Source organism: Lasiosphaeria miniovina (genome assembly GCF_030549165.1).
Source record: "Lasiosphaeria miniovina strain SMH2392-1A chromosome Unknown B0T26scaffold_4, whole genome shotgun sequence".
Lineage (NCBI taxonomy): Eukaryota > Fungi > Ascomycota > Sordariomycetes > Sordariales > Lasiosphaeriaceae > Lasiosphaeria > Lasiosphaeria miniovina.
Window position 1 is genome coordinate 592,646 of NW_026848223.1, and position 21,421 is coordinate 614,066.

The 21,421-nt window shown below is 55.7% G+C and overlaps 8 protein-coding genes across 8 annotated transcripts; 4 read left to right on the forward strand and 4 right to left on the reverse strand.

Annotated features, from left to right (window-relative positions):
• Positions 1-998: 998 nt before the first annotated feature.
• B0T26DRAFT_645347 (uncharacterized protein) lies at positions 999-1,824 on the reverse strand (the record flags this gene model as incomplete). Its single annotated transcript, XM_060437711.1, has 3 exons — positions 999-1,226; positions 1,296-1,624; positions 1,686-1,824. 3 exons carry the CDS (start codon positions 1,822-1,824, stop codon positions 999-1,001), a joined length of 696 nt encoding a protein of 231 aa, XP_060295703.1.
• A 2,371-nt stretch (positions 1,825-4,195) lies between these two features.
• B0T26DRAFT_269402 (uncharacterized protein) lies at positions 4,196-6,243 on the forward strand. Its single transcript, XM_060434093.1, has one exon. It carries the CDS (start codon positions 4,314-4,316, stop codon positions 6,006-6,008), a length of 1,695 nt encoding a protein of 564 aa, XP_060295704.1. The 5' UTR covers positions 4,196-4,313; the 3' UTR covers positions 6,009-6,243.
• Positions 6,244-6,479: 236 nt separating this feature from the next.
• B0T26DRAFT_647445 (Arb2 domain-containing protein) lies at positions 6,480-7,959 on the reverse strand (the record flags this gene model as incomplete). The annotated part of the gene is made up of 4 exons (XM_060437895.1): positions 6,480-6,821; positions 6,945-7,624; positions 7,696-7,811; positions 7,892-7,959. The coding sequence occupies 4 exons, from the start codon at positions 7,957-7,959 to the stop codon at positions 6,480-6,482; spliced, it is 1,206 nt and encodes a 401-aa protein (XP_060295705.1).
• Positions 7,960-9,082: 1,123 nt separating this feature from the next.
• Positions 9,083-10,099, forward strand: B0T26DRAFT_707660 (uncharacterized protein). The gene is made up of 3 exons (XM_060441864.1): positions 9,083-9,368; positions 9,504-9,675; positions 9,772-10,099. The coding sequence occupies exons 1-3, from the start codon at positions 9,262-9,264 to the stop codon at positions 9,832-9,834; spliced, it is 342 nt and encodes a 113-aa protein (XP_060295706.1). The 5' UTR covers positions 9,083-9,261; the 3' UTR covers positions 9,835-10,099.
• A 218-nt stretch (positions 10,100-10,317) lies between these two features.
• Positions 10,318-11,752, reverse strand: B0T26DRAFT_645291 (lipoic acid synthetase mitochondrial precursor; the record flags this gene model as incomplete). Its single annotated transcript, XM_060437704.1, has 2 exons — positions 10,318-10,622; positions 10,741-11,752. 2 exons carry the CDS (start codon positions 11,750-11,752, stop codon positions 10,318-10,320), a joined length of 1,317 nt encoding a protein of 438 aa, XP_060295707.1.
• Positions 11,753-13,307: 1,555 nt separating this feature from the next.
• On the forward strand, positions 13,308-14,272 carry B0T26DRAFT_751058 (synaptobrevin-domain-containing protein; the record flags this gene model as incomplete). Its single annotated transcript, XM_060445322.1, has 4 exons — positions 13,308-13,478; positions 13,910-14,071; positions 14,126-14,195; positions 14,253-14,272. 4 exons carry the CDS (start codon positions 13,308-13,310, stop codon positions 14,270-14,272), a joined length of 423 nt encoding a protein of 140 aa, XP_060295708.1.
• A 1,654-nt stretch (positions 14,273-15,926) lies between these two features.
• On the forward strand, positions 15,927-18,622 carry B0T26DRAFT_647948 (Aspartate/glutamate/uridylate kinase; the record flags this gene model as incomplete). Its single annotated transcript, XM_060437956.1, has 2 exons — positions 15,927-18,507; positions 18,567-18,622. 2 exons carry the CDS (start codon positions 15,927-15,929, stop codon positions 18,620-18,622), a joined length of 2,637 nt encoding a protein of 878 aa, XP_060295709.1.
• A 139-nt stretch (positions 18,623-18,761) lies between these two features.
• On the reverse strand, positions 18,762-19,904 carry B0T26DRAFT_707668 (uncharacterized protein). Its single transcript, XM_060441865.1, has one exon. The coding sequence runs from the start codon at positions 19,812-19,814 to the stop codon at positions 18,954-18,956; it is 861 nt and encodes a 286-aa protein (XP_060295710.1). The 5' UTR covers positions 19,815-19,904; the 3' UTR covers positions 18,762-18,953.
• Between the last annotated feature and the right edge of the window lie 1,517 nt (positions 19,905-21,421).

The window sequence follows — 21,421 nt, forward strand, 5'->3', positions numbered from 1 at the left end:
GACCATCACACCGACCCGCTTGCCGCAGTTTTGCAGAGTTTCTGGATCGGTTGTGTTGAGGGGTGCTCTCGTGGCGTCGTTGAAACCCACCCCTTCTTTCTTTCTCGTAAGAAGTTTAAGTCTCTCGAAGTCGGCGGCTGGTGACACGCCGGATGTTCGGCCTCGATCGAGGGTTACAGAGTACAGAGGGAGAGAACGGAACCCCAAACGAAACAAAGAACAAAAGGGGGGGATATTTTGTTCAAGTCATGAGCCCTGGTTTCTCGCCTTTCCTATTTTCTTGTTCAGTTCAACGACGTGATAATTCGCAGAGTGGTTAGCAGGTTGGGGCGTGCCAAGAACCGTTATCACCAAGCTTGCTTGTTCCCGAACTGTTTGGTATCATGCTCATCGATTTCTTTTGCCTTCAAAAAGAATCTATAGTGGATAACTATGAAACATGTCCGCCTCTCAAATACCTAGCAAGGTAATCCCACAAGTGTTGATATCGGGGTGCTCAACCTGAAGGCTCAATAAGCCCTTGCCGCGCGTGCGGTCAAGCCCACACAAGCCGCCCGACTCATTTAACACACACACACACACACACATACACAAGAGACACAACGTCATCTCATCCGCATCTCTCTCTCCCAAGTCTTGGGGAGACCAGATCGGAATTCCGCCTTCGTACAATCCAAGCCGAAGAGATCCGACAATTCGTCGTGATGGCCCCCTTAACCGTTTCTCATGATAAGGCTGATTCATCCCCCGCCCCTCCCAAGAGACGCCGCTCACAACAACAAAGAGGTCATTAAATAGGGATAAAAAAAGCAACCCCCGCACTAGTTAATCCCGAGTCTCTCCCAGGAACAACACTCCGAGAACGCCTTTGTAAATGCGAAATATACACGCGGCTCGGTGGTGGCGAGGCCGCGGCTCGACAGGTAGCTGTCAGGCATCACGCCAGACTTTGAGATTAATTATCTCTTTTCCTTCTTCCCGGACATCTTGCCGACTCATCATACCAACGCCCAGAGGCCAACCAGCGCGAGCGGCAACCACCCGAGCAGCGTGAAGGTGCTGCCCTTGAGGGTGCGCTGCGCGGCGCTGGAGACGTTGCCGCCAGATGGAGTGACGATCTGGGTGTAAATATTAGCAGAACCTATGTCGGTGCTGTTGAAGCAGTTTGTCTCGTTGACCTCGGCGAGGTCGGGGTCGTTGGGGTCGGAAAACGTGATGTCGACACACTGGTGCAGTCATGTCAGCAACGGGCCTTCCCGACTCGGTCTGAGGGGCGCAGCAATGGGGAAACGTACCGAATAAAGCGCTGCGCCATGAAGAGCTAACTCGACGATCTGAATGGTGGCATTGTCACCAATCTTGACGTTCGCGCCCGCCGGTAGCGGAACTTGCGGCAGGCAGACGGTGCCGGGATATGGGTTCTTGCTGGGGCCGACAATTTGGAAAGGAGGCGACATCGGGTTGCTCATATTCTTGGGACCGTGGTCAGGTCCATCGGTTCCGAAGCCAAGATTGACATATATAAAGGCAGTCGGATGGCCCTGGAACCAGCCTGGCTGGAACGCGATGGTTCCGCCTGTTACTGGCCACTTTGTCCTGTTTGTGGATGTGCCCATACCACCGCCTACAAGTTTGTTAGTCACGGGTGCAGGCCGAAGCGCGACTAAGTGTGAAGGAGTCCTTACATGGATATATCCATTGCATTCCAAATGGGAAAGTTTCGTTTGTGATCAGGTTGTTTCCTCTCCAGCCCGGATATGTGATGACCGTGTGCGCAGATACCAAAGCGGCACTGGCAAGGGTGACGAGAAGCGACTTGAGCATGTTGACGGTGTTCTGGGTTTGCGTATAAAAAAAGATCTGTCGGACAGGAAAGTTGGCGATCACAGCTACTCTGAGACTCAGGGCGTGTAATCTCTCGTCTTATTTGTCGGCTAGAAAAATGAATTAGATCGGGAGGAAGCCGGCGAAATGGCGCTGTCTCTCCTTCACAGTGAATCCGAGTTCTGAGCGGAACGGCGCTGGGGACCCCGCTTTCGTCCGGATCTCAAATCCCCGTCGATCTTTGTGTTCCTGTCCGTGCGGGCGGCAGATGACGGCTTGGTCGTCGTCGAGAGATGCTTGACTGCGCTTGCGACTGCGATGATGGAAAAGCGGTCAAAAAAGGCACTGCCTCTGACAACCTCGAGCAGTCTTTGATTTCGATGGAGAAATTTTATTAAGAGGAGATCGAGAGCGAACGGGCAGCTGGGTAGCGGGAGCGGTAATAATATCTGGTGGCAGCAGAGCCGATGCAGCCATTCTCGTCCTCTCTCCAGCCGCCCGGGGCCTTGTCGGCTCTGGCCAATATTGGCGGCCCTGGACCTGGGGTGGTGTGGACGAATGTCCCCGCGCAAAGCGCAAGGGCCTAGTAGTAAAAATCCCGAGTCTTTCCCCCATCCAATCTGGGCGGCTTTTTGGGGGACAGGACCATGTCGAGCAGGCCAGCCAGTCAGAGCCGGCCAGGAAGACTGGACCAGGCGCAAATCCTCAAGGTCGGTGCATGCCGACCCTCCCGCCCCCTGTCGGGCTACCGGCGCTGCAGCCAATAAGCGCCTGCTCCTGGCCGCTCGGCTGCGGGCGACTCGCTGCACTGGGGCCATTTGAATTTGGGAAGAGACTTGACCAATATGCGCCCGCCCTCATGCTCCCCTCTGCAAGCTATCACCAACCGCCACGGCCAATCGGCGGCGCGATGTGCCCTTTGGGCAGCGCCGGCCTCACGTCGCAAAGGTGCGGTGGCAGTCGAGCTGGAGCTGTTGGTACCCTCTGTGCTTTGGTTGATACCACCATGACCGAGGTGATCCGACAGTGGACACATTGATGAAGAACACCTGTACGGGGTAAAAAAAAGTCTGTACATGAATGAGTCTAGCCACGACTGCTGCAGACCACTCGATAATCGCGACGACGTGATTCGGATGACGGAAACACAACGGTTGGACTGTTAAGGAATGCTCTGAACTCGCGATCAGCCAGAACATCAAGAGCTGAGAGGCGACGATAGGGAGACTCGTGTAACACAAGGAGAGAACGTCAGCTGCACGGCTTCTGTACTGTGACCCCCGGAGGTTCGTACGTGAAAGCTATCGTTTTAGTTAGATTTTTTGGGATCAGAAAAAAAGGGCGGGATAGGCACGTTGCCCCTCCCGCACCGACAGCGTACAGCGTAAGCGCCCATTCCTTAGGTTGGAACCCAATCACGGCCTCGAGATTTTGTTGAAGAATGGCACTATGAAGGCGGGTCAAAGGCACAAACGGTCGCTTTTCGCCCGATTCTGCACACCCTTTTTCTCTTTGGAGCATAGCGACCGTGATACCGGCAAGAGCGTATTCTCGTCGGATTAGCAGTGCGGTGAAGAGGGGGCTGGTGCGACATTGGGCTATTTCTGGCACCTGTCGTTAGTTCTCTGCAAGCTTGTGCATCTGTGATGGGACTTCGCTTCTTTTTGCTTGGGAACGTTCCTGTTGCGATGCGACCCTGAGGAGCTCATGATGGGCATTTGAGATATATACCCGTCCCTTGATGGAAGCGGCGGAGATGCCGGCAGCGAGCGGGAGGATCGAGCACGACGACTTCATCCCCACGCTCCGGGTCATTCCCGGGGCCTCACATGGGTCACGGCACTTACAAATGGTTCGTACGCAGGAGGTCGGGAGCCCGTCAAGAGACACGACCTGATTGAGGACGAGGGACCCTATGCACCTACGCCTATTCTGAAAATAGCAGCGGCTATAGGAATACATAGCTGTCTCTAGAATTACCTTGCATTGCGAGTCACATTCAGCAGATGAGATGTTCATGCGCAATACCATCGCTTTTAGAGATAAACGTTAGTGGAGTTGCCCTAGCGGCCCAAGCTCCAGACTCATCAGAGCTGTCGCAAGACGGGCGCAATTGTCGAGCTCTAGGGCCCCTGCCCCTGCCCCTGCCCTTGGCTTGCGGGGTTGCCAAGGGCCATGGTCATGTGACAGACGCTTCTTGAAGCAAATTGGGGAGTCCATGTCCATGAAGTTCGAATTCGTCGTCATCGACATTTCGACAGTGTTCAACAACCACGCCCTAGCCCGAGACAGGGACCTGCATAGAAAAAGAGGTAAAATGCATTGAGTCCATGTGTGAACTTCGATGAACAGCCCATCAGCAGCCTAATGGTTCCTGTCTGAGGAAATCCGAGGCACAGATTTATTGTCCTCCTCCTCCCTGGAACTCCGACTTTTACAGCACGCTCTCGAGTCGACCAGGTCAGCCTGCGCTTCTAACCACCGTCACGATGCGGCCCAGACTTGCTCTTCTCCGCCGGGTGCTTGCCCGGAAACTCCAGTCGCCGCCGTTGCGAAGCTTTGCGGGAACCTCGATCCACCGAACGCGACCACAGCTCCCTTTCCTTTCGGTGCCTACCAGAACACGCGCCCCCCATCAGTTCCGCTACCTGACAACGGAGCGCAAGGCCCGACTCAGATATGAAATCAAGCTTGGAATTAAATACACGTCGTACCTCTGGCTTGCTGCCGGCGCCGTTCTCGCTGCAGGCTTTGCCATCTCCCAGGAATCGCTCGAGCGGCAGTATCCCACTCCCCACGAATGGAGCTTCCTGACGCGCATGCGGTTCCGTGGCGCCTTTTGTACGCGCGATCAGACCAATCCGCACCGCGCCACCGACTGGGTTGCTGTTATGCAGTGGATCAAAGGCTCGGTTGAGAGGCTGGAGAATCCAAGCATCGACGGCAAGGGTGTGCGCGATGCCCCGTCAAACAGGCCTCATGGCACAAAGGATATCGGTGCCATGCCCGAATCTTGGAGGAGGGGTTATTACGAGACCATGATGATCTACGCCAAAGCAGCTGAGCACTGCGAGGGTTGGGTGATAGATAAGACGAGGAATATGATCTTCCCTCCGGGGGTGATGATCGGACCGTCGAACCTCCGGCCAAGACCCCTTCCAGCAGGGTTCCATGGAGCGCCCAAGGAGGAGAACTGCGAGTTCCCATTCGAGACACCTGATGATATCTACTTGAGGATCATATCAACCGAGGGCCTAACCAACCGCCAAAGAATGGATGCGAGCTTAGCGTATGCTTCTTGGCTGGAATTCAAGGGCATCGCAGGGCCCGCCGGCATTATGTACGAGGATGCCGTTCAGTTGGCGCTCTCGGAACTACCATCGGCACCAACTGAGCCTCTAGATCGCAAGACGTGGACTCTGAAAGAAGATGCCGGCGAGCCGTCGGCAAACTTGCTCACGGCGCTCACGGCATACGCAACCTACAGGGCACGACAAGGAGACGTCTCATCGGCCCTCCCTATTTTCGTCTCCATCCTGAAAGCCCGCCGAAGTCTTCCCACCCTCGCTGACTCGGCCTCAAACCAACTATGGGCACCACGGCGGGACACACCACCAGCAACCGCCACCGGCGCGGTATCGGGCCTTGGCAAGTCCATTATCAGCTTCTTCGGGCCGCCTCCCTACCCATCGCCTCCGGACGACGGCGTCGCCCCGCCCATCAGAGACGCCAAGGAGCTGTGCGAGGAAGCCGCTCTGAGTCTGCACATTGGCGAGATCATGTACACGGCGCCGAACGGCACTAGCAGAGAGGAGGGCCTAAGCTGGACCAGGGAGGCTGTCGACGTGACCGAGGAGCAGCTGCACAAGCTCACCTCGTCTGCCGCGGATAAACCAGCTTCCAGGACATGTCGGGATTGCCTGTCGTCGGGCCTGCAGAACTGGTCCACGATGGTAGCACAGCTGGCACGCGACGAGGCTGCCAAGACGGAAGCCGCTAAGGCTAAGAAGAGTAGTTCCACTTGGCTCAGTCTGTGGGGCTCCGAGACCGAGACCAAGAAGGAGGACACCAGCCGCTGGGCCGCCGAGGAAAAGGTCATCCAGGAGCGTGAGAGGCGAGCAAAGGATCTGCTCGACGAGCTGCGGCCGCCTGGCGCTGGGCTGGCTTCCCTTTTCACCGCTTAGTGCATGGTGTTGTTTGTATATATATGTACACAACCCACGCATGCTCATTTAACAGAGACTCTCACCGACGTGGGCCGAAATAATGGCATAGGGACGAACGCTCGTTTCACACCCGGGAACAATCTCCGGTTGTATATGATGTAACAGGTTAGCATACCAGTTTGTAAAGATACTAGTATCAAGGGGAACGAATACATATGTAGCTCAGTGTATGAGAAATTTCATTCCTCTTGTACGTGGCTATGGGGTGTCTATGTGGCGAAATCCTCGTAATGGCTTTCTTGTCCGAGTATCTACTGGCCAAGATTGCCAAGATATACAGAGAAGAGACACAAGCCAGATCGCCTCAGCTGCTGCCGCCCCTCCTCGCGCCACGCCATGGATGCAGTTAAGTTGGGATTATCACTTGTCTGCCTCGGTGATCTCGAGCTTCTTCATCCCGTCCACCAGAGCCTCCTCTGCCTGCTGCTGCTAATCCTCCTCGCCAGGAGCGACACCGGCAGCGCCGCCGCCCTCTCCTCCCTCATCTCCACCACCCACAGCCCAGGTGTCCTCGTCGTCCGAGTCGCCTCCACGGCTGATGATGGTGAAGGTCGGATTGACGTAGTCGCTGCCGGCAAGCGCAACCTCCTGGATAAACTCCAGCACCGCCTGCTTTGCCTCGATCAACAGCAGCTCCGACAGCTTGGCCTTGGGGCCGGCGCTGTAGGCTGGACAGCCGTACGCCACCGAGCCGGTTATCTCGAGGTTGCTGTCAGGGCTGGCGACGGGCGTGTCGAGCGGCGCGTCGTCAATGACATAGGCCCGAGCTCGCTGTCGGAATGGCGTCGATGGTTAGTAGAAATAGTTACTTCATAATGGAAATATGGCCGAGGGGTTAAGGGGCAAGGAACAGAGGAAGAAAGCTATAGTGGTAAGGAGAGAGGGGCAGCATACGTGCTTCATAAAGGCCTTGAAGCCTTCGCACTTGAAACGAGCAGCGTCGTAGTAGCCGCCCAGGTTCACGAGGCAGTTCAAGCGGCGGCCCAGCTCGGCCCACTTCCCCTCGTTGTCGAGATATTGCTCTGCATGGTCGGCAGCATCGCCGACAGCAATCACATCGACTTTGGCGTTCTTGGGCACCAGCGCCGGAATAACCTTGTCAAAGATGTACCGCACGTGCTCCGCGGCAGTGGGCTGGCCCGGGATGGTGTTCTTGGACGGGTCGAAGTAGCGGCCGTAGTGGACGGCGCTAGCCATGGGGATAGCGTGGCGGCCTCTCGGCGTCAGGCCGCGGTGGCCCTCGGGCCACCAGAACAGCTCCCCCGTGTTGGCGATGATAATGCCCGGCGCGCTGGCGTCGGCGGCCGACGACTTCTGCGTCTTGAGACCTTTGACGAAGTCGACGACGGAGCCCTTGTTGATGCCGCCGGATCCTCCAACCACGCGGTGGGCCAGCACCCCAAACTCCTGTACCGACTCCCCGAGAATCAAGACAACGCGGGAGCTCATGTTGAGATTCGCAGACACGCAGATTGGGATATGGGGCTTGGACGGGTCCGTCTGTCCCAGAGGCAGCTTCACTGTCTCTAAGCCCTCTGCTGCGAGGCGGTCTTTGATGATCCTCCCTATGGCATCTGTCATCTCTGTCAGTTTAGGGTTCCGCAAGATGCTCGCCTGGTGGAGATTTGAGCAAAGAGTGACTGACCGTTGAGGGCAAAGCGCTGGCGCTCATTCCAGCGCTCGTTTTTGGTAAAGAAGAACTTGGCATAGTAATCGGGATCCTCGAGCGAGCGGATCTCGTCGACATCATTGACGAAATAGCTGCGAGCCGGGAAACAGCGACGTGTTAGCACAACAAGGTCACCAGGTCGGCCTTGGGGCTAGAATATAGTGGTACGAACCCAAGTTCGGTGAGGTCTGGCTCGAACTGAGGGTCGGCCGGGAGGCCAGACCAGCGACGGCGGAACATGGTCGCTCGAAATGTTGTACGGGGAATCTTGGAGGGTTTAAGCTGCGATTCGTGCTTCGCAGGGGTGGTTAAGTTTGGGAAGGGAGATGAAGAAGGATGCTCCCCGAGCTATTGTCGCGGACCTGAAAGAGTGGAGGGTGAAGGGGAGGAGGGGAGCAGTTAAGGAGGGGCACCTGATTAGAGTTGAGACGGACGTCGACCTGTTCGGGCTGCGGCTGCGTATTTGAGAAGTGAAGGAGGCAGCGGAAAGGTGGATGACGACACCAGAACAAGGAAAAGGGAACGGGCAGGCCGTGTCTGGACTCCCCATTGACGTCTAAGGCAAACGAAAATATGGGCAATTAGTAGATATCAGAGCGCCCGCTGCGGGAGCCTGGCACATTTCGCGAAATACAAACGCTCACCCGGCTCATGATGCCATACTGGTCTGGTTGGAGAAGACGCCACCTCCGCTGATGGAGGAGAGGCAGTGACTCTGTGCCAAATGTTCGCCAACAAGCTCGTCGTAGCGACTGCGCCGGCAAGAGGAGCAAGTATTCCGTACACACTGAAATCGACTTCAGAGGCTGATAACAGTCCGAGGGGCACAACGAGAGCTTCTTGGCCCTGTGCATCGAGACATGTGATCGCTTGCGCTGTGATCCTTCTCTGGCCCTGGCTACCCTCCCGTTACCCTACGACGAGGCCTCGGCGACATGGCCGAGCCACGGCCATATAAAAAGGCAGCACGAGTTTCACTGGCTGTCTGACCGACACGCACAAATGGATATTCTTCCTCACATCCCGAGCAGAGCCTAGGATTGCAATGAAAAAGTGTTCGCATCGCCTGGAGGCAGTGTAATACCAGGGACACAGTGGAAGACATCCATAGGCAAGCCCAGCGGGAAGTCCACCGATTGACAAAAATTAGAATAATCAAGATTCTACTCCGTAGAGTAGTTTCAGAGATTAAACTGAAAAGAACAGATACTACACTTGATCTAAGCCAAAAGGCAAAGAGAGCTAAAGAAGAAAAAGAGGAAAAAAAAGTTATGAAAATTGGGAGGGGGCGCACGCTTATATAACGGTGTAGTTGGTCCGTGCACGACTGCAAAAATTCGACCGCCTGGCAGTACTTTTTAAAGTGGGTACCGCAGGCAGGCACGGGTAAGCTCCGGGAGATTCTGACCAGCGACGCCGAGGACTTCCAGGATTGGGCGTGCCCCACGACACCGTCGCTGCTGCCGTGAGAGTCGTTGACCACCTGCGCGCCCAGCCAGCCAGACCAATTCGAGCAAGGACGAGAGAAGGAAATCCGCCAAGATGTCCATGTTCCGGTCGAAGAAGTTCGACCTGGGCTGCTTCGCCAACGTCAAGACAATCCGCGACCACTCCAAACGGAAAGCATTCGAGGCCTTTGAGCCAGAGAGGTTAGCCCAGCCCGGCCCAGCCCAGCCACAGTTCCCAGCAGAAAAATAGCGTGCTGCCTGCTTCATAGACATACGCTTGAAGCTCCACTAGAGCGACAGAGCAATAAAGCTGACAATCTTGCCGTGCAAAAATAGACAAGCGCTGCGGTACGTCATCCGCAACACGACGCTGCCGGCGCGGACGCGCGCCATCGCCCAGCTGCAGCTCGCCGGGACGCACTGCTACACGCGGTCGACACAGATCCGCAACCGCTGTCTCATGGGCGGCAAGGGGAGAGGTATACTGCGGGACTTTAAGCTGTCAAGAGTGAGTTCTTTCTCGTTTTCTTCGGCTCCCCTCTATCCATCTACGCTTTTGTCTTGGTTGGACGTGGGAATATCTGAGTTGACGTCTTTGCCGCAGTTTAACTTCCGATTGCAAGCTCTTGCGGGCAATATACCGGGCGTTAAAAAGGCCAGTTGGTAAAGCTTCTCGAGAAAATGGAGACTGGCTAGAAGAGGACCATGATGCGAGTTTATCAAGTCGATGCCAATTCTACTCACCGGCTAGGATTGCGCGCTCTAGGAGGGGATATCTGACGAGACAGATGCTAGATCCAAAGTGGACAACTCGCGTGGGCTGTGGATGTTTGACTCTCACCAAAGACCTTTCCCGAACCCCTTTACGGTTGTTAATAGGCGTTATGGAAACCATGCAAAGAAGGGTTTCCAACCTCCATCTACGGCCATGTACAATTTTGATGTTACATATATATTATTAGAAGAAATATCTGCCACGGCCCCCCCTTTCTCTATTAAACGCCGGATTCCCATACCCAACCCAATTGCAGTGTATCCCCCGCTGACCCGCGCTATGCTTGGACGGGGCGATGAAGCCACGACCTCACGCAATGGCCAGAATGTTGAAAGCGCTTTACTATATATACAACAAGGTGAAGAAATAGCCCAACTATAGAGACCCCCTACTCGCCGTCTCCTCAGCAGCAACGGCTTGGCCGACAAGCTTCTCTGTCGACGCGCCGGCCTTCTCGCCCGCTCGCTTGCGCAAGACGTTCTCGATGAAGGCCTCGCCCGCCTTGTACGAGGACCGGACTAGGGGCCCGCTGGCGCAGTGCATGAAGCCCATGTCGAGGGCTCGCTTGCCCCAGAGATCAAACTCGTCGGGAGTGACGTACTTCTCGACCTTGAGATGGCGCTTGGTGGGACGCATATACTGCCCGAAGGTAACGATATCGACGTCGACCTTTCTCAGCTCTGGAAGCACGCATGACCGTTAGCGTCCATGTCGAATAGGGCATATCGGCTTGGTGGTCAAGAGCTGCATGTTTGGGTGGATTGTCACACAGGAGGCTGAAATTAGAAAATAAGTTACCTCGTAGCGTCTCCCAAAGCTCCTCTTCCTGCTCGCCTAGCCCAAGCATGATGCTAGTCTTGGTGATGATGTTGTCCTTACCCTTGACATCTTTGACATGCTTAAGCACCTTGAGACTCTGGCGGAAGGTGGCGCGCCGGTCGCGCACGTACGGGGTCAGACCCTCGGTAGTCTCGACGTTGTGGGCGTAGACGTCGAGGCCGCTCTCGGCCACGATTCGAACCATGTCGAGGTCTCCCCTCAAGTCGCCGGTCAGGGCCTCGACGAGTAGGGTTGGCTTCTTTTGCTTAATGCGGCGGATGGTTTCGGCAAAGTGGTGGGCGCCGCCGTCAGCCAGGTCGTCCCGGTCAACGCTCGTGAGCACCACGTAGCCGAGCCCCCAGCGTGCCAGGGCCTCGGCCGTGTTCTCGGGCTCGTGCGGATCGAGCGGAGCGGGCGCGCGGTTCGTCTTGACGCTGCAGAAGCGGCACCCACGTGTGCATGTGTCGCCCATGAGCATTATGGTGGCTGTGGCCTCGGCCTTGTTGGAGCCGCCCCAGCACTCGCCAATATTGGGACAGCGTGCCTCCTCGCATACCGTGTGCAGGTTCAAACCCCGCAGGTCCGCTTTAATCTTGGCGTAGTTGGGATTTGTTCCGGCCGAGGGAATCGGCGTCTTGAGCCACTCCGGCAGCCGCGTGATGGTTCGCTTCCGGCCAGCCGGCCCGACCTCGGCGGTGCGCAATGTGTAGGCATCGCTTGGGGCGAGAGGCGCGGCGGGCGACGAGCTGGGCAAGAAGTCGGAAAAGGGCGCTACGGCCGCGTCCCGGAAGTATGTAGGCCGTGGCTTGCTCGGCTGTGGTGTTGTTGTCGTTTTTGTGGATAAGGCGGGCTGCGAGGGCTGTGATGTCGGCGCGGCGGCATGGATTGGCGGAGAGGGAATGGTGGCGTACGACCGCAACGACACGCCTGCGCCTGCCAGGGATCGCCGGAGCGGCCCTTGCATTCTCTGAATTGGCACCGAGGACACCATTATGTGTTGTATGGGTGTTTGCTTGTCTCGGCAACCGTCTTGCGGTGTGGTCGAGGCCGGGATTGTTCACCTTGACTTGGTCGGAGCGATGACAAAATTCGGCTCCCGGCGCTCTGGGATTTTCGGGGTCATCGTCCTCTGTTCCCGCCGCTAACCGTGCCAAGCGCAACCATGCGAAGTCGGCAGGGGAATCATTATGTAAGCAGCGACACTCTGACTCGGAGCTAATTCAGTGGTGACGAAAGCTTTAAGTTGTGCTGCGTTGCTCCGTCGACACATCTCTGTTTCTCTAATTACTTTACGCATCAGGCAATTTCTGTCCATTGAAGGTATGCCCTCGTAGCTATACGTAGGTATTTGCTCGGTGGTTACCTTGGCGGGGATCGTGGACTTCTGGTTTGCTTTAAGCACGTCACTTCTTAGGGCACTCGTCGCCTGTAGACCCCTGCGTAATGAGCGCCACTCATAAGGCCTTGGCTTGTGGACCAACTGTGGGCCCTGCTTTAGCTCGGCTCTCAAGTGAGAATGGAACTTTGGCTTTCTTAATAAAGGCTCTTGATTGATAGCACCCTTGGATTCCCCGTAATGCAGATTCCACGGCTGAATGCGGGGAACCTCAGATGCTGTGGCTGCTGGGCGATTATGGACGGTGATGAAACAACGATGCTACGCGGGCCAGTTGATACTGGGAGAGGATCGGATACCTATTGCGTACGAAAACCCTCGTGTTCGATTCTCTGCCTCGAATGGGCTCGTGAATGTCGGCGATGTCTTACGAGGGAGATCCAAAATACACACGGCAAAGCGCTCACTACAAGTTAGCTCCCGATCTGTCTGCTCTCCATTCGCCACAGCGCAGAGAGGTCAACAAATGCGGCTGATGCGGAAGCCGTCTTTCACGTGCTGTTTGCTTCGCCTGATGCTGACGACGGCACCGGCGCGTTCGGGAACTCAGTGTCCCGTTCGCCAACTGAGGCTTATTACCTGTAATCCAATCGAAGATTGCGCAAGCACGAGGGACGGGACCAAGCAACAAAGAACTCGTTTCAGTTCTTATCCGAAGCCCAGACAAACGCTCAATAAGTATTCGTACCTTGTTCTATAGTTGCCTCAGGAAATAACTGCAGGACTTTGAAAGGCGTTCAGGTCCTCCCTCAAAGCCTCCCTCGTAATACCGTGTAGTAACTGGCAATGGGGCACTGTGACTCGCCCCAGGCTTAACACACTTCCATGCAAGTGAGCATGCAATTTCGTTAAAAGCGAACCGTGGCTGAGTCCGTCCGCCCCAGTATTTTTAGCCACGCCACGGTGGTCACGGCTTGACCACCCGACCTAGTGACCACGTTCCCTGGCCTTCTTCCCTAACCTGGTTTCGGCTTGCTTTGCTCGCTTCTGCAAATCGTCTCACAACACCACCCTCAGCGACTCTTTCAACCGCCAGCCTCCCATTCCAACCTCCCTCTCGCAACCTCGACGCGCAACAACCTCGCCCTTGCACATCGCGCACGCTCGATACAAACCCCAAATACAAGTTTGAGGCAATACCACCGCCAAAATGTCTGAACCGTACGATCCGTATATTCCCAACAGCCCGCAGCGCACCCCAGGGCCGCCGGGCTCGGTGCAGGGCACGCCCCAGCAAGGCACGCCCCAGGGAACACCTTTCCAGCAGCAGGGCTCGCCGCAACAAGGCACCTCTGATCCGAGAATAGCGCAGTTGCAGTCGGTAAGTCGTTTTTGGTTTGGTGTGATGGCCGTTCAATCGACGATGATGGGGAGAATGAGATTCTGTACCGTTCGTCAGCGGCTTCCGTCTCAGCCGACCGACATCACGACCGACGAGCAGCGACATCACTACCGCTCCCGGCATTGCGAGATTGGCTCGGCCTACTCGCAATACTGTATGTCGGGTAAGCTGCGACCGAGAAGACGATGCACCGAGCCGTACACAATACAAGAACCCACGTTAGCAATCGGACAACCCGTCGCTTATCGAGTTGTTCCTTCTGCGACTCGCTTCTATCAACACCGGACGGTACAGCGAGACGCCTGAAAGAAGGCTGCGCAATGGAGAATCGCGATACACCCCTTCATCTTGATTGGCGCATGCGTGTCTTGTTCAGATACTTGGAGAATGCATACTAACATGGCACGCAGACGCTCGATGATACTATGCAGCAGATGAAAGACAACATCAATACTCTGGATCAACGCGGCGACAAGATCAATACTCTCCAGGACAAGACTGACAACCTGGCCGTGTCTGCACAAGGGTTCCGACGCGGCGCGAACAAGGTCCGCAAGCAGATGTGGTGGAAGGTACGAGATCTGTGAACACCGCCCCTGGAGCCCAAATACTGATCATGGCAACAGGACATGAAAATGCGTATGTGCTTGATTGTTGGAATCATCGTTTTGATTCTCGTCATCGTCCTTCCAGCGGGTATGTTTCTCCCTTCCAGTTCGTGTACTGCCGCGCAGGGCCTGACTTGTTTTCTAGTGCTTGCTACCAAAAAATAGTTCACGACACTGCTACTCTCTTGGCTATGACGACAGGAACACGGCCTGGAAGCGCACCGGACCGGGTTTCGCATGCTTTTGGTATTCATGGAGAATGGGAATCGTGCTTCTCTGGGATTGATTTGGAGGGAGTTTCTTTGTTTTTTACGGACTCCTCGCCGGCTCCGCTCTGGGCGTTGCGCCGGAATATCAACACCAAGTCGGGAGCCACAAGGCTCCTCACTGTATCACACCTTGTATTTACGATAAAAGGCGAGGAGGCATTTTCCTCATTGCGGTTAATCAACGAGGTATTTTCAGCAGACTTTCTTGGCCAGTAGATATGGCATGTTTGAATCGTGCGGTATCAACCAAAGTCGAGAATGTTTGAAGTGCTGTCTGAGCTACGCATTACCCATGCCACTGGGCTAACTCCTTGACTAAGACTTGCAGGTTGGAGCATCTTGCGAGGGAACCGATCCGGGCCGGGATTGCGGATTGGTTATGAATTGCGCAGTGTGGGAGGAGATGCAGATGCAATGGCCTCGAGGAACGCGCTTTTGAAATAAGCGTGCTCTTGAAGGGAGTTTGGTCTGTTCGCACTTCTTATAGTCATCTAGGTACGGTGAACCATTTATAGATGGCTGTTCTCTTTGGTGTCATCTGCCGTTCGTCGGTTATTTGTTGATGTCATGGGGAAAGGATGCGACAACGGTGCAAGCGGGAAAAATTCAACCGTCGCCCCCTAGCCAGGTGACCCGTTAAAATTTCTTAACTTGTTGGCTGCCATCTGCATTTTTTTGCCGTGCACATACGGCCTGCATTGGGCCGGGCGAGATGTTAAGCAGCTACGAATATCGATCGGCAAGGCAGGGCAGGGCAGGGCAGGGCTAAGGAAACACCTTCGTCCATGGTGACCAGGTAGGTGCCGTATTGCCAGCCAGCCTCTGACCTTGGTGGACTCGTTGTCTCCATCAAGAACTCCTGCTTGCGGGGAAGATGTCAACGCCCTGTACTCGTCCCCTCCTACACGAAGAGCTTGAGGGCATGTAAAGGTTAACGAGTCACCTACTGCGCCGTACCGAAAAGGTCAGTTGGATACCCGAGCAGAGCCTAATTGACAGGCCGTCGGTTGAATTCATGCCTCCGCGATAACTCGTCTCTGTACATTGCTTGCAAGGCGAATAGAGCCTTTGATAAACCTGTCACAGACACTGGGCTTGCGATGTCGATGTCCCTGTTTAACAGCCCACTTTGCGTGTGACCTATATCGGCCCACCCCTCTGAGCGGTTTCGGTCGCAATTTTTTCTTTGGGGTCATTTTGCCCCTCCTCCACACTTGATCGACGGTTAAGACCTGGGTCAGGGCTGCCATCACCGAATTCCAAAAGCCGACCCAGACTCTTTCCCGGACCAAACTCGTCCAATTGGTCTTTAAGAAGGTAATCTGGTGTCCGGCTAGAGTTCACTGCTTGTCTGCCCTCGTTTACCTGGTCTTTCTCCCTTCAATGGTCGAAGGCATTCTCGCTGTTGACTAAAGCGCTAAAATCATTTTCAAGGCGCCTGTGCGACTTCAGTCGACCAAGACCGACCGACCGCTTTCCCTCGTCTTCTCCCGCTCCCCCCGGCCGACCTCGCACACCGGTGACAAGTCGCCAAACATACAACGGCCATAATGCTGTCCGCATGCTCTGTTGCCTTTAGGGCGGGTGCCCGCCGGAGCGTTCGACGGCTGCCGACCAAAGCCCGCGTCGTCGCTGTCACCCCCTCCGTTCAGCGCCAAAAGCCGTTCTCGTCATCTGCAGCCCGGACTACCGATCTCAGCACGAGGGCTATGATAGTGCAGACACTATCGTCCGTTGGGTCGAAGCGTGAAGTTCAGCAGTACCTCTCCCTCTTCACATCGGTCTCGTCGCAACGCTTCGCCGTTATCAAGGTTGGCGGCGCCATCTTGACGGAATACCTCGACGAGCTATGCTCTAGCTTGGCCTTCCTCTACACCGTCGGCCTGTACCCCGTCATTGTGCATGGCGCCGGTCCCCAGCTGAACACCCTCCTGGAGCAGGCCGGCATCGAGCCGCAGTTCGAGGAAGGCATCCGCATTACCGATGCTAAGACGCTTCGCGTGGCGCGAGACCTCTTCCTCAAGGAGAACCTTAACCTTGTCAACAAGCTGGAGGAGAAGGGTGTCCATGCTCAGCCCCTGGCGACTGGCATGTTTAGGGCCGACTACCTCAACAAGGACAAGTGGGGTTATGTCGGAAAGGTCACTGGCGTTAACAAGCAGGCGATCGAGACGGCAATCAACAATGGCTATCTCCCGATTCTTACTTCGATGGCCGAGACCGACGATGGCCAGATTCTCAATGTCAATGCCGACGTTGCTGCCGCTGAGCTGGCTCGCGCTCTCGAGCCCCTCAAGGTGGTGTATCTTTCCGAGAAGGGGGGGTTGTTTGACGCCGCGGGTCAAAAGATTTCCGCCATAAATCTGGATGAGGAGTTTGACCACCTCATGTCTCAAGAGTGGGTCAAATACGGCACTCGCCTGAAGATTAAAGAGATCAAGGAACTTTTGGACACGCTGCCGCGGACGACAAGTGTTGCCATCATCCACCCCGGCGATCTTCAGAAGGAGCTGTTCACGGACTCGGGCGCTGGAACTCTCATTAGACGTGGCAACAAGCTTCTTTCTGCCACGAGCCTCTCTGATTTCAAAGATCTCGACGCTCTTAAGCAGGTTCTGGTTCGGGATCGAGAGGGCCCTGATGCCGCCGCGACCGTTGACAAATATCTCGACTTCCTCAAGGAGAACTCTTTCAAGGCATACTATGACGAGCCCATGAACGCGCTTGCGATCGTTCTCCCGGCACGTGACGGCCGACAGGCTACTCTTGCGACACTCACCATCACGAAGTCTGGTTGGCTGACCAACGTTGCCGACAACATCTTCACCACCCTTCAAAAGGAACACCCTGAGCTTGTGTGGACTGTCAAGGAGGACGACGAGAACCTCAGCTGGTTCTTCGATAAGGCCGAAGGCAGCATTACGCAAGACGGAGATGTCATGTTCTGGTACGGCATCCAGAACAAGCCCGTGCTCGTTCAGCTGATGCAGGACTTTACACAACACGGCCGAGCTATGCTTGGTGATTCCAATCTCGAGTCTCGGCTCCACCGCGCTGCAAACAACTCGTCCAAGCCTGTCCTCCAACAGGCCCGGGGTTATTCGACCTTAGCTCGCCGTCCTGTGCTCTCCACTCCAGTTTTCTCGCAGTCCAAGGGCAGAGGATACGTGACTCAGACAAACCCAAACCCTCCGTATGGCAAGAAAAACGCTTCGAAGTCGCAGCCCGCTCGGGTAGCTCTCATTGGCGCCCGTGGATATACCGGCCAGGAGCTAATCCGCCTTCTGGACCTGCACCCGAACCTGGAGCTGGTGCACGTCTCATCCCGAGAGCTTGCAGGGAAGAAACTCGAGGGATACAACAAGGCGGATGTCACGTACGAAAACCTCAGCCCGGACGACGTTCGAGACATGGAGAAGCGTGGTGAAATTGACTGCTGGGTCATGGCCCTTCCTAACGGCGTGTGCAAGCCGTTTGTGGATGCCGTCTACGAAGGGCGCAAGTCGTCCAGCCACAAGAGCGTCATTGTGGATCTTTCGGCTGACTACCGGTTTGACAATTCATGGACGTACGGTCTTCCAGAGCTTGTTCCTAGGGCCAACCTGGCGCAGGCTACGCAGATCGCGAATCCTGGATGCTATGCTACGGCAGCCCAGCTGGGAATATCGCCGCTTGTGGAGCACCTTGGTGGGATGCCCCACGTGTTCGGCGTGTCGGGATACTCGGGCGCTGGCACCAAACCATCCCCCAAGAACGACGTTGGGTTCCTTACCGACAATATCATCCCCTACAGTTTGACGGGCCACATCCATGAGCGCGAAGTAAGCAGCCAGCTGGGCGCAAACATTGCCTTCGTCCCCCATGTTGCTGTCTGGTTCCGCGGCATTCACCACACCATCTCTATTCCCCTGAACAAGACCATGACATCTCGTGATGTTCGCCAAATCTACCAAGACAGATACGCTGGTGAGAAGCTTGTCAAGGTGGTCGGCGAGGCCCCTCTGGTCAAGAACATTAGCGGAAAACACGGTGTCGAGATTGGCGGCTTTGAGGTCGACAAGACAGGAAAGCGAGTTGTTGTCTGCGCGACAATCGATAACCTGCTGAAGGGGGCTGCTACACAGTGTCTACGTAAGTTCCTGATATTCCTTCATCCGAGAGTTGCGCATATCTAACATTCTTCTGCTTAGAAAACATGAATCTCGCCCTGGGCTATGCGGAATACGAGGGTATTCCAGTTATGTGAGCCAGGTCCACGTACAGTGACATTTAAAGCAATTTTGAATAGTACATATTCCTTTTTTCAAGAGCGAAAAATAAAACGGGTTTTCTTTCACAAGTTCTTCAGTCACACTTTTCACGGCAATTATCATAAAGAAAGGGTCTAAAATAAGAGGCCATATTTGCCAATCCTCTAAAATTTCCGAATTTCTGTTTAATTCAGTCGCTAGCTGCCCATCCCATCAATTTCCAAACGCAGGTGAGTGTGTATTACACAACAGTGCTAGCTACTGCACCCTCGTCCCTCGTCTCACCCATTCTCAACCGTAGTTCTAGGAGGTAAGTCCGAATCCTGTCTATTTCTTCTCCCGCCTCGAGATGAAGAGGCGGTACAAGTCCTTGATAGTACCGATAAAGCCCCTAATGGCTTTGATCCGATTAACCATGGCAATATAGCGCCAAACGAAGACCTCCACTTTCTCGTAGTCGTGGGCGTAGATCTCCCAGGTGGCGCGTTGCTCGTTTTGGCGGGCCTCGGCGGCCTGCTTATCTTCGGCGGCGGTCGTTCTAGCAGCGCCGAGAACCACCGGCGAGTCCCCCTTGAAGTACTCGTCGCCATCGACGACATACATCTTAGGGCCGACCACCAAGCCGCGGCCAACAATCGACTCGTCGGCCACCAGGCGCGTGGCCGCATCGACGACATCCTCCATCTCAGTCATGCCTCCGCCAGCGAGCAAGCCGAGGGCAATGGGCGGCAGGAGCGGAGTGTTGACGAAATAGGGACAGATGACGTTGCACCGGATGCCGCGCCGGAAGGCGTTGCCGCGCATGGCGCGGAAAAGCCCCATGACGGCGTGCTTCGACACCGTGTACTCGGTCTGCCCAGGCAGCGGCGTGAGGCCGGCTATGGAGCTGATCAAGAGCAAGTGGCGGTCTCGGACCGGCTCGGGGCTCTGAGCGCGGGTGGACTTCTCGTCTCCGCCCTCGGTCGGGCCGTCCTCCTCCTCCTTGGGGGGGCTGTTGCGCGGTAGCCAGAAGAGAGCGAGGTGTGCCGTGTACGACACGCCGGTGAGGTTCACGGCGAGCACCTTGAGCCACGGCGGCGGCGGCCTGTCGGCGGCCAGATCGCCGGGCATGTCGAAGGTGCGGCCCTCGAGGGGCGGGTTTGTCTCGATGATGCCAGCAGCCGCGACCACGGCGTCGATGCCGCCCATCGGGCTGACGGCCGCGGCGGCCTTGAAAAGCGCCACCTGGTCCTCCCACCGCGTCACGTCGCAGTGCTGGAAGTGCTGGTGGCCCGAGGACCCGGCCAGCGCGCGGAGCTCACCGGCCAGCGTCAAGCCGCCCGCGTCGTCGATGTCGCCGATCATGATGTGCGCGCCCAGCCCCGCCCACTTGCGCGCAAACGCCGCGCCGAATCCGGACGCCCCGCCCGTGATGAGGATCATCTTGCCGGCCAGGCTTGTCGTGTCGTAGCTAGATCCTAGGTCGATGGGTACGGATTTCCTGATCGTCTTGGAGACGTCCCAGGCGCCGCCGTCGTCGACGGGGAATGCGGTCGCGGAAGCCATTGCAGCCACTGTGGACAGGTCTGCGCTAGCACAAGGTTGATGCTGTCCCTGTGGAGGTTGTTGATGTTCTCTCGCCATAGCTAGGAATGGGCAAAAGTGATATAAAGATGTTGCTTGCTGCCAGTTGGGTGTGATGTCAGGAAGGCAGGAGGTACTCGGAATATATCCGCAGAGCGGCTTCCTGGGAAACTAAATTCAGAGAAGGCGTGGGGAGTAATGGAGTCGGGGAAGAGGAGAGCCACGGTGACCGCGTCATTTAATGCCGGGTGAAGGTGCAGTTTACAGGTCTAGTGAAGCTTTAACAGGGTCTTGTTTGGTAAGATAGTAGATACATCATATGAACAACTTTGCTTATCAGGACATTGCTAGAGATGAATGTGAGGAACAAGGCCACGTAACCAGGGGAGGGGTTTACTGGAGAGGAGAGGAGAACAGCAATGCTGTTAGTTCTTCGTGACCAAAGGTGGGGGCTGGTCGACTTGAGCCGGAACACTCTCAAGTACGATTAAGATGGCAAGACACGATATATAGATGAGCGGGGAAAGAAAGCAACTGTTATTTTAATCGAACGAACTAAGCGGTCAGCCCGAGGCCCTTTACATAGAACGAAACCACGGGGAGACCCGGTGTTGGTATCGGATATATGCTCAACGCCTCCACAACACTTGTACATGTACATCGGCATGTCGGAGTCGGAATGGGATGGGATGGCATGTGAGAGGGAGGTAGGAGGCGGGAATTTGCCAAGCCTGACAGGGAAGGGCAGGGTAAGGTAGGGGAAGATGAGCTTCACTCGACAGTAGCCCATCGACAGCAAAGAAGCCAGCACTTGAGAGGGCATCTAGCCGTGTTCGAGATTTATGCGTGCCTGGCGGGTGCCGAGCCGAGGGATGCGGCTGACTCTTGAACGCGTCCTGGATGCACGTACTTCCAGCAAACCCGACCACTATGTTTCATTGGGAATCCCGTCCAGTCGGTTCAGGGGGCATCCCAAGCTGTCCCCAACAATCCCGAAAGCGAACCTTGGGTTCCTGTCTCGAGTATCCCGATTGGTACAATAGCTTGCGCGGACAAGGACGGACGACGGATACCGAAGGAGAGACGGACACCATATCTGTCCGTACTTTGTAAGCTCATCAGCAATATGTTGGGGGGCAACGCGGGGATAGCAACTTGCCGTTCGAAGATAGGTTCCCTGGTATTCCATCCGCCGTCAACTGCGAGGTCAGTCTCATCCACATGGGCTTGTG

Excerpts from the sequence above, each read along its gene's own strand:
- B0T26DRAFT_707668 (XM_060441865.1), bottom strand. The coding sequence starts at position 19,814 with ATGGGCGGCATCGACGCCGTGGTCGCGGCTGCTGGCATCATCGAGACA.
- B0T26DRAFT_269402 (XM_060434093.1), top strand. The coding sequence starts at position 4,314 with ATGCGGCCCAGACTTGCTCTTCTCCGCCGGGTGCTTGCCCGGAAACTC.
- B0T26DRAFT_707660 (XM_060441864.1), top strand. The coding sequence starts at position 9,262 with ATGTCCATGTTCCGGTCGAAGAAGTTCGACCTGGGCTGCTTCGCCAAC. Across the intron at positions 9,369-9,503 it reads GAGGCCTTTGAGCCAGAGAG|ACAAGCGCTGCGGTACGTCA; the intron begins GTTAGCCCAGCC and ends GTGCAAAAATAG. Across the intron at positions 9,676-9,771 it reads GGGACTTTAAGCTGTCAAGA|TTTAACTTCCGATTGCAAGC; the intron begins GTGAGTTCTTTC and ends TCTTTGCCGCAG.